This window comes from Cyrtonyx montezumae, unplaced genomic scaffold (assembly GCF_038088225.1).
Source record: "Cyrtonyx montezumae isolate F1298 unplaced genomic scaffold, pur_monq_1.0 scaffold_17, whole genome shotgun sequence".
Taxonomy (NCBI): Eukaryota; Metazoa; Chordata; class Aves; order Galliformes; family Odontophoridae; genus Cyrtonyx; species Cyrtonyx montezumae.
Window position 1 is genome coordinate 23,338,686 of NW_027071903.1, and position 9,943 is coordinate 23,348,628.

General features: G+C 42.9%; 1 protein-coding gene across 1 annotated transcript; it reads right to left on the bottom strand.

Moving 5' to 3' along the window:
• Positions 1-5,885: 5,885 nt before the first annotated feature.
• On the bottom strand, positions 5,886-9,731 carry POLR2M (RNA polymerase II subunit M). Its single transcript, XM_065734227.1, has 4 exons — positions 9,631-9,731; positions 8,659-9,345; positions 7,613-7,835; positions 5,886-6,591 (listed from the first exon to the last, which is right to left on the bottom strand). The coding sequence occupies exons 1-4, from the start codon at positions 9,714-9,716 to the stop codon at positions 6,454-6,456; spliced, it is 1,134 nt and encodes a 377-aa protein (XP_065590299.1). The 5' UTR covers positions 9,717-9,731; the 3' UTR covers positions 5,886-6,453.
• Positions 9,732-9,943: the final 212 nt, after the last annotated feature.

Consider the following 9,943-nt stretch of genomic DNA (forward strand, 5'->3'; position numbering starts at 1 on the left):
CTAAGTTGATTCATGTAGACTGCGCTGAAATATTTATTATTGCAAGTCTAGCAGATCTGTCTGGGTTTTGTCACTGGAAATGTCTAAACTCAGTGTCCAGATGTTTATTTAAGTTGCTCCCACATAGTTCTAATGTCAATTACCAGAGGTTATCAGAGAGCATCACTGTGTATCTTCCTTGACTAATATTCTCATTTCTTCTGCATCTTTGATGTTTTCTTTCATTAAAATTCCTGGCTCACAGCCACAAAAATCTGCTGCGCGGGCAAAAGAAACCAAGTCTGCAGACATGACATATGATGATGCCCTATGTCTGTGCAAGGATAATATTTATCATCAGTTATCATTTAAGCAGTGCTATATCAGTACAACGTCAATTTAAAGCAGCTCAAACCAATGTATGTGAAACCAATGAAGGAACATTTTTAACTGATACAAATCAATTGTGTCAGTAAATAAAATATTATTACTCAAAATGAAGACTTTATGAATCTCTGTTACCTTCCCCCACCCCCTTTCAGGAAAAGGCAGGGAGAAGGCCAATAACAAAGTAATTTCACACATAATTACAACTGCAATTGATGAATCTGTAGCTCTGGAATCCACAATTACATTGAGACTTTTATAGTAACCAGGAGACAATGCAGGACACTCCTAACTGACTCAAGCAGAAAGAGCTCATAGATTCATTAGGTTGGAAAGGACCTACAAGATCATCTAGTCCAACCATCCTCCTATCACCATCCCTACCCACTGAACTACTAAATCAAATCCCTTAGCACCTCATCTAAACGCTTCTTGAATGCTTCATCACACAGTTTCTGAAGATTTCCTACATTCAAATGTAAATAGTTGGCTAACAGCTCATTTTTATGTAAACCTGTTGCCCAAGCCCTGTTGGTTCATCTAATTTGTGGGCGAGTTATCAAAATTTATTGTTACTAGTTGTAAGAAAACAGAAGAAAAATCAATGCCAATTCAATAACTGGAAATAGAGACACAAGATGCCTGGGGACAATACTGCCAACACCATCTCGTGTTTTCATGCCAGAAGCCAAATGAACCAGGTTCCTCTCTTGGGGAGGAATGGTACCCGTTTTAATTCTAATTCATCAGTACAAGCAGACACCCCACAGTGTTAATGGATAACGATCTAAACAACTTCAAAACAAAAATCTCACTGACTTTGTAATTTACATCACAACTTCCACAGTTGGTTTGGGAAGTGTTCCCATCTACCAGGTAATGTCCTGGCAGCTAAGTCCTTGGTTTTGCTGAGAGTCACTCTGTCCAGCTGAGACTCTCTACAAACGCTGTCATCGCACCTTCAATTCAGTTGCAATTTGTGTGCATAATAAAAAAAGTCCCGTGGCTCCTGCAGAAAGCAAGTTTTGTCACATAACCCACACATGACCTGCACTCCCTGCACACAATCTGCAGGTCACGGCCAGGCTGGATAAGGCCTTGGGCAACCGGATTGAATGCCTGATTTAGTGGCTGGCAACCTTGCCTGCTGCAGGTGGGGTGGAACTAAATGATTTTTGAGGTCACTTCCAACCCAAACCATTCTGTAACCATTCTAGAGTGGTCCCAGATCAGAGGTGGACGAAGTGAACCACGTGTTGTTATAACCAGAGCAGGCCACTTCCACCACCATCGAACTCACCTCTGAGTAAATTAAATGTACACTATTGGCAACAAAATCCAATTGGGAAAGTGTTTTGAAATGAGAAAACAAACTGAAGAAAAACATGGACAAAATTTTGCAAATGAAATTCTTATCCGCAGAAGTATATTAAGAAATACCTCCTATCAAGTGCTCACCTTCCGAGATTCAGTAAAAGCTCAGACTGCCACTACTTGCCACTCTGTATCATTGCATCAGTCTAATAAGCATCAGCATTAATACCAGCTGTGTGCATAGGAGGGAGTAATATGAATATGTTCATTAAGCATTACAGCTCCACTCATCCCCCTCGTGACTTCAGCTTATAATCCCCTGTGCTAAAGTCAAAAGGAAAGCAGCGAGGTTGTCATTTAGTACCAATCCTTCTAAATTTCTCTGTCAGAAAAATCATTCTTACACATAGTGCAGGAAGACACATTCACTCATATCTGGAAGATGAAAAGTAAAATACGTAGTTCAGTGATTCTGGCAAGTTAAAAATCAATTCACTTCCCATACACATTTCACTGTGCTTGTTTGTGTCATCTTCGCATATTAAGTAATTGCTTAACTGTTATTCACATATTCCCTTGCACAAAGATTAAACAAAACACAGAGGCAATATCCCAGCTCAACAGAGCACTTGCATATAAATGTTCCTAGAGGAATCACGCCTTGACTTCAGTGTACGCTTTCATGCTTCAACAAACCAAAGGCCCACTTAGTAAAATCTTATTAACAAAATGATCAAACAGTGGCTTTAAATAAAAGATAACAATGCCTCCAAAGCTTTGAGTACACATGGAATAGCAATGACAGTATTCACAAAGGATTCAGTGTGCATCCCATGGAAAGTCAGTGGTAGTAAAAGATACCTGGACTATGGTCAGCTATCATTTCCCAGCCACGGTGTCAGCAGTGACACAGCACTGCAGAAGTGTGAGAATAAAACACAATCGTTAGCTTGTGAGGGAAAAAGAGCACCACACAGAGTAAAATAAATGCTGTTTTCACACAGCTGTACTTTCTACTTCTCTTTCCCTCTCCCCAGACCTGTGAGTTCACAGCCCAAAAGCAAACAGCAGGAAACCAGGAAATGTCCGTGGTGATCTCCACACCACAAAAGCCATCCAAAAGAATCTCATCAGGGTGTCCTCGGCAAGGCTGCTAAAGGCTGCCAGCTGCTGGTGCGTCCACAGCACGAGAATTGGCTGTGAGTTCCACATAGAAACCCCCAAACTACTGCCCCAAGGCTGCACACGGAATATGGCAGCTCTTCCTGTGCCCCCCCACGGTTTCCATCAAGCAGTCTGCAGGGCCTGGGTGTTCTTCCCCTGACTGCTGATGCAGTGTCCCAGTGGCACATTCAGAAACCTGTTTCCTCCACTCAGGAACCCAACCTGCCACTTTTATTTATCCCGAGGTCCATAGGAGCAGTCCACGAGCCGCCAGACTGAAAATTGCTGAATTAGATCTAGTTCTTAGTAACTGGGCAAACCTCTGGGCCCTTTCTAGCCTTTATCTATTCTTACATTAAAGAAATAAAGTTAATGCACAGCAGCACTTTGATCTTTAATTCTTTCAAATGCTATTTCTCCAGTACTTACCAGTCCTTCAGGCTGCTAAATGCCCTAGATCATGCTGTCTGCACAGCTGACAAATCAGACTCCATGTTCTCTCCCTCAGGAAAGCTTTCACCTGTGAGCAGAAATTGCCCAAGAGATGTTTTTCCTGCATGCAGCTGGGGATCACAGACCCCTACCATGTCTCAGGCAACGCAAAAACAAAATGCCTGCAGGTGCTGCCACACAGATACCTCTCCCACTTGCTGCAGCTATCAGATTTGCAGCACACCATTCAAGCACCTAGTGCCATCCTTCAGACCTCCGTCGTTGCCCACCTTCAGACCTCGTAGACCTTGTCCATTTGAATTCCCTTTGGTTTTCTTTCCATTTATAGCAGCTATCTCCTAACTCCATGTCTAGTGTTTTCCTTGTTAAGCAGTGAAGCAAACGTTCTTGATTTTCCCCCAGATCTGACTGCAAACTTTACACAGCCAAACCAGCGTGTTATTCACATGAGGAACTTCAGAAACACATTTTTGATTATTTATTTTCTGCCAGGTGAACAGTTCACTCCAACAAAGCAGCTCACTCCCATAGAGCAAAGCAAGCTCCTCAATTCCCAACGTGCGCTTTGAAAGCATAAAACTAGTGAATGGTGAAACACACAACACCACACTTGGTCAGGAACTTAAAATTAAATATGACTAAACCATCCCAGCACCCACCCTCTTACTGCGTAGCCTATTACAGACTTCTGCCTTGCATACCTTTATCATGGGACTCTCTATACTCACCACCCACAAAATCTCAGCACAGAGCACACATTTGTATTCAGAATCTTGGATGATCCCCCCACAAAAATATACACATTTCACAGCAACTTACAATTTACACCTTGAGCTTAATTCAGCACCCACACAGCTCTCCCTTCTGCAGCACTGCCAGGTATGATGCTGAGCAGCTCCCACTTGGGCAATCCACTCCACCTGTTACTGCTTTTTTTTCTTAAAGGTACAGTTTGCCCATTGGAGGGATTCACTCAGGCATGTCCCAACATGTTGAGTGTGTTAAAACACAGGTCAAGAAAACTGCCCCTGCTTCACCATTTAGAAAGCAAAACTAATCCTTAACAGCCTCATGAGGAGAACGTAATTTTTGTTATCATGAACCACACATCAGTAACCTAGGAAACAAATTCTTTACTCTGTACTTTTCATTCCTTTAGCACTGAAAAGCCAGCATGGAAAAGCCACACATTGTAGCATAATAGGGTGCGATGAATAGGCATCAGAGAGATGCAAACAGGTCTGGAAAGATAACAACCTATGTTTCAAGCAGAGACAAAGGGAAGGCCAGTACACTTCTAAGGCCTTTTGTCCTTAAGGAGCAAATCAGACTGAGATGAGACTCAAAGGCGAGACACAGCTGGGCCAACAGGCGGCAGCACGGACCGCGGTGATCTGAGCTCTGAACTGTATCCACCAGAAGGGAAAGTTCTGCGGGCCCGTGCAGCCAGAGCCACTGCAATGGAGAAGGCTGAGCAGGGAAATCCGTGCAGCTGAGGGATCGGGTGGGTCATCAGTACAGAGACCAAGGTCTGAATGACTAAAAATGTGCCAGAAATCAGTGCTGACAAGAAGCTGGGAAGATGAAGCAGGAGCACAAAAGAGGAAAACAAAAAAAAAACCAAAAACAGGAGAGGTAATAAGGACACAGGAGTGGTAAGAAGAAAGAGACAAAAGGCCTGAAAGCATCCCAAGCATACACAGTATGCAGTCTGAACCCAGGATGAGAAGCTTTGCTATGAGAGCAGCTACAGCAAAAAACACATTCACATGTCTGCAGATATTGAAGTGAGGGAGGCATGCAGGTGTCCAGGTGCACAGCTGCTATCTAAGTGGCGTTGCAGAAAGCAAGAGGAGACCACAATGGCAGAATTGCTAGTGAAGTGCTGTTGGTGGCATCAGCTGCTTTATGCACTCAGTAAGCAGCAGAGACTTTCAGCCCTTGTTTCTAAATGACACTGTGCAGCTTGTTGAATGACTTGCATCGTGGTTCTGGAGACATCACTCATGCAGTATGTACACATCCAGGGAGAGCCTCGCACACGCAGACGTCCTGTATGCACTGCTGCTGGAGCAGCTCAGGCTACACAGGGAACCCTCAGCTTTGTTTCTTAAAGCTAAAATAAACTCACAACAGGGTTTGAGTATGCTAGTCAACAGTGGAATACCATTGTGAAATGCATCTCACTTGTGTTCTGTATCTTTGAAAATTCATAATAAAAGGCAGAAAATGTTACTGCAAAGATTTGTTTTTTATCTTCAAAGAACAGCTAAGCCTGTAAAATACATAGAACTTATTTTCTCCAAGAAAACCAGAGGTAGATCTCTTGATTTACAGTAACATTATGAAAAAATAGTATTCCAAAGTTTGAAAGCACTGTACAAAAATATGAAAAGACACCAAAACCTTTAATAATCTGAACAGATCAATATTTTAAATGTAATCTCATGATGTGCTTCGCAGTGGCTTCCAAACACAGAACTGCAGAATCCCATAGAGCTCAAAGAGAATTTGAGTTAGGTAAAAACTTCATGTTATTTTCTATTTTCAGCAAAATCTCAAAAAGTGTTATTTTAAGCTATGGGCATAGAAAAAAGTTCTCATGATAAGAAGAAAATAATCACAAATTTATTACAGTCATTTGGGCATGTATTGTCCCCATATGGTAAAAGATAGATGACCTCAACAGAATAAATTATGCCTCAAAAGAAGTGACTCACATTTATACAAACAAGGGATTTCATAAATATAGTTTCCATGGGGCAGTTCACAGGCACCATAGCTAACTTTATGGTCATGGATTATGAGGCTCTTTGCACTCACATTTCTTGGCAAAATAAACCTCTTGCAGATCATTCATCACAGACTGGAAAAGCACTTTAAGGAGTTCACTTTACTGTAGTTGAAAACTACTGGGCTTTCCACAAGGTTTAAGTGCCAGAGGTGTTCCAAAAACAGTCTCCACGTAACACTGGGGCTATCACTTTATAAACCTCACAAACCTAGGTGTTATTATAAACCCTTTCCATAGCTGTAACATTAAAATTTTCAGAAACAACTGACTAGATCAAGAATTCTCAATATTCTTGTTTGGGTTTTAAGAAGTACTGCATACAGATCAGTTAGTGGCCCATCCTCAGACATCCCTTCCTGAATTCAGTCCTCAGCTGAAAAATAATCTTCATCTCTCACTTCTCTGTATTGCATCGCAGCCTCCCCTTCTGGTTCAAAGCTGGTCATTTTTATATTCAACCTCTCTGCAAGCTTCTGTGCTGCAAGTTTGGCTTGCATTTCCTATGTTAAAAAAAAAAAAAGACAGAAGTTAGGAAAGTGTTTTTGTCATTTTTATCCTGGTTGTAAAAAACAACATCAAACAACTGAGAAACTTGACACAGTAATATTAGCAATTCCAGACTGGATTTAATTAAAATATCTAATACCTAACAACAAAAAAAAATCTTTACATTTTAAACTTTACTGCTCTATTAGTATTTGAAGACAGTTTTGGTTTTTTTGAGTTGAAGATCTGAAATTCCCCTTATGACAGTTCTCATCTCACGTCAGCTTTAGCCAAACAAAATCAGTCTATACATCAGCCCTGTATGTAATCATGTAGCAGTAGCAATGCCCTTCATTCAGCAACTCCAGCAAAGAAGTCCTTCATTTTACAGATAAATTAGCTACCTTCAAGTGTCAAAGACAAAACTAGCAAGTGCTCGTAGAACAGTAATTAGCAACAAACACTGTTACAGTATTGCCTGGTTTAAAATGTTCCCTCCGCATCATTTGGAAATCAAAATGGAAATCCATTACAAATAGAAATCCATTACAGAAGAACTGAGCAAGCAATTTTCTTAAAATTAATGAACTTTGGAACATGGATTCTTCAGACACAGAACAAACTAAGCCAAAGGAAGCTACCTGAGTATCTTAAACATACTGACCACCACTAGTCTTTCATTTATGGAAGAGCCAAAAACAAATTAAAGGCTAATTCATCAGGGTCCCACTTCTATTTCTAGTCAGAGATGAAGAGATTGTAATGAAGTTAGCATAACTGCACGTGAAGAACAACACTAGATTTTGTTTGAAGCAGGAACAGCCATTTCAGAAGGCATTAAAACATTATTTAAATACCTCATTAAGAGTCTCAAATATAGTCTTCTCAAAGACTGCCAATCTCAATTTTATCATCAAATTCAAAAGTATCAAAAGATGCCATTATGCTCTCTTCTTGTTCTCGTGTTTGTTTTGTTTTTTTTAAAGGTTGAAGTAATTAAATAATTGCTTTTGAGGATAAATCATAAATTCTTACCTCATAAGCTTCTTTTTGCTGTATCTGAATTGCTATGGACTCCTCTATGGACAGCAGCTTAGCAGGGGCATGGTGAAGCGGTGGCAGCCGAGCTGCTGTGATATCATTCAAATGTTTCTTATCTCTAAGTCTTCTTTCTTCAGCAGTAATCGGAGAGCCAGCCCCCCCAGGTGACTGACTGGGTGAAGAACCGTGCGATGACCCACACTGCTCTCCTGATAATCTAGGAGCAATCAAACACAGAGCTTGTGACCAACATTTGAAACACAAGGCTTAGAAACTTTGGTTCTAAAAGCTACCTTCAGCATCTAAGGGTACAAAAGTTTAAAGAGCATCTGAAGGGTTATGCCACTCACAAAAAAACAAGCAAAGAACCAAAGAAGTTAGAAAAGACCTCTAAGATCATCTAGTCCAACTGTCCAACTATTACCAATATTGCCCACTAAGCCATGTCCCTCAGCACTACATTTACCCTTTACTTAAACACGTCCAGGGAAAACTAAAAATAGTACTATTTTCCTCACCTAGTAGCATACAGCTTCTCTACACAGAAACAGTGTCACAAGTTACACCAAATAGCAGACAAACAAATGAACAATTAATCAGCAACCACAAAACAGCAATGCTTTGGGAGCCAAGGGAAACAGAAATTGTTATTATTGCCAACACCGACAGTGAGAAATGCAGAGTCACAGAAATGCAGGAAAAGCAAAGGCCCACTTGCTATTGAACTCTTACAAGTTCTAGAGTCAATCCAAAACAAAGTTTTGCCAGTTTTGTAACAGTTCTATAGCTTAAGTTATGAAATCTGATGAAGATGTGTGATGTTTTTTTCAAATTGGAAGAACTGGACCACCACTCAGCACTGAGATTCCACAGCACTTAACTGAAGACCCAATATATTAGCACAGTATGTCATATGACTTTAAACGTCCTTACCAACAACCAGAAAATGAACTCACCTTGTTTATTTCTGCAACACTTCCAATCCTAAGCAAGTCAATTATTTCTATCTAGAATAGATTCTTCTGTGCCATGATACTTACGTGTTTGTTTTGAATTTGCTTTTCTTTATGACTGGGTTTTTTGCTCTGGACTCTAGAACTTCAATATAATGTGGTGTCCTGGGGTGCAGGCTTCCAAAAATATTGCCCTTATGTTTTGACACGTTCTGCTCTTTTTCCAATACTTTTTCACTATTTTCCCCATCTCCAATGGTAACTTTTTGAAAGGCATCAACCAATGTGCCTTTGCAGTAGTCTGAAGCACATCCTGCACCACCCTCAGCGTCGCTCTGAGATGTCTGCTGATCACTGCTCAGATGACTGACTGGGGCCGACTCGGAGACAGCTTCACACCAGAGATTCTCATCTTTTATAACAGTCTTTATTCCATCATTTTTGCCCCGAGTCCTCTCATTTTCCAAAGCCGTATGTGTGGGATCATGGCCCAAACGTTCTGCCTCCTGTCTTTGGGAAAAGATCTTAGGAACTTCAGCGTGAGGGTTATCACTGAGGGCTGAGGGATCCTTCTGTTGTAGCGTGGGCTCACCCAGGACGACGTGCTGCCTGTCGGGATGAGCCCCGCCCTGCTCAGCCTGGAACTCCAGCCTGATGGCAGACAACAGCTGTGCTGTCCGTGCCAGCTCCTCCTCTTGTGAGATGGCACGCATCAGCTTCTCGGCAAAATCGGAGATCTTTTTGCCCTTATCTGGGAGCTTATCAATGAACTTCCTAAAATAAGAACAACAATAATTAAGAATAGCACCACGAGTTGTTTAACTGTGTCCAAGCAACCCTACTTCATTCTGGCACACAGAGCTGCTCTACCAGAGCGGTTATCGCGTGCTCATTCTGTCAGCAAGCGCCTTCCCACGCTGCAGGATTTCCGAACGTCGGCCAGACGCCAAGCAGCGACAACTGCATGTGGCGAGGCGCCTGTCCCCTCTCTCCCTCCCACCCCGCGCTGCTGACGCGCGCAGCGTGCCCCATCTCTCAGCGTCTCCATGCCGCTCTTACCGGTCCGCCAGCAGCCGCTCCTGCCGCCTCAGCATCTCCCGCAGCTCGGGCAGGCTCCGGCCCCGCAGGGAGCCCGCCGCCGCCATGCCCGGCCGGGCCCGGCCCGCCCCAACGCCGCACACACCGGCACCGCTTCCGCAGCTCCGCGTGGACCGCCATCTTACCGGAAGTGACGGCGGCCGGCACGGCACGGCGCGGCGTGGAGGGCGGGGAGCGCTCTGCGGTCGCGATGAGCGCCGGACCGAACAGCGCCGTTCTCAGGTGGGCGTTGGAGAACGCGGGAAGGTCCGCGTGGGGACGGATGCTGCCTCCG

What these genes read in the sequence shown, in the direction of transcription:
- POLR2M (XM_065734227.1), bottom strand. Translation starts at nt 9,716, where the DNA reads ATGGCGGCGGCGGGCTCCCTGCGGGGCCGGAGCCTGCCCGAGCTGCGG. An exon ending in GAGCGGCTGCTGGCGGACCG is followed by an intron (nt 9,346 to 9,630) that starts GTAAGAGCGGCA and finishes TTCTTATTTTAG; the next exon opens with GAAGTTCATTGATAAGCTCC. An exon ending in AGCAAAAAGAAGCTTATGAG is followed by an intron (nt 6,592 to 7,612) that starts GTAAGAATTTAT and finishes TTTTTAACATAG; the next exon opens with GAAATGCAAGCCAAACTTGC.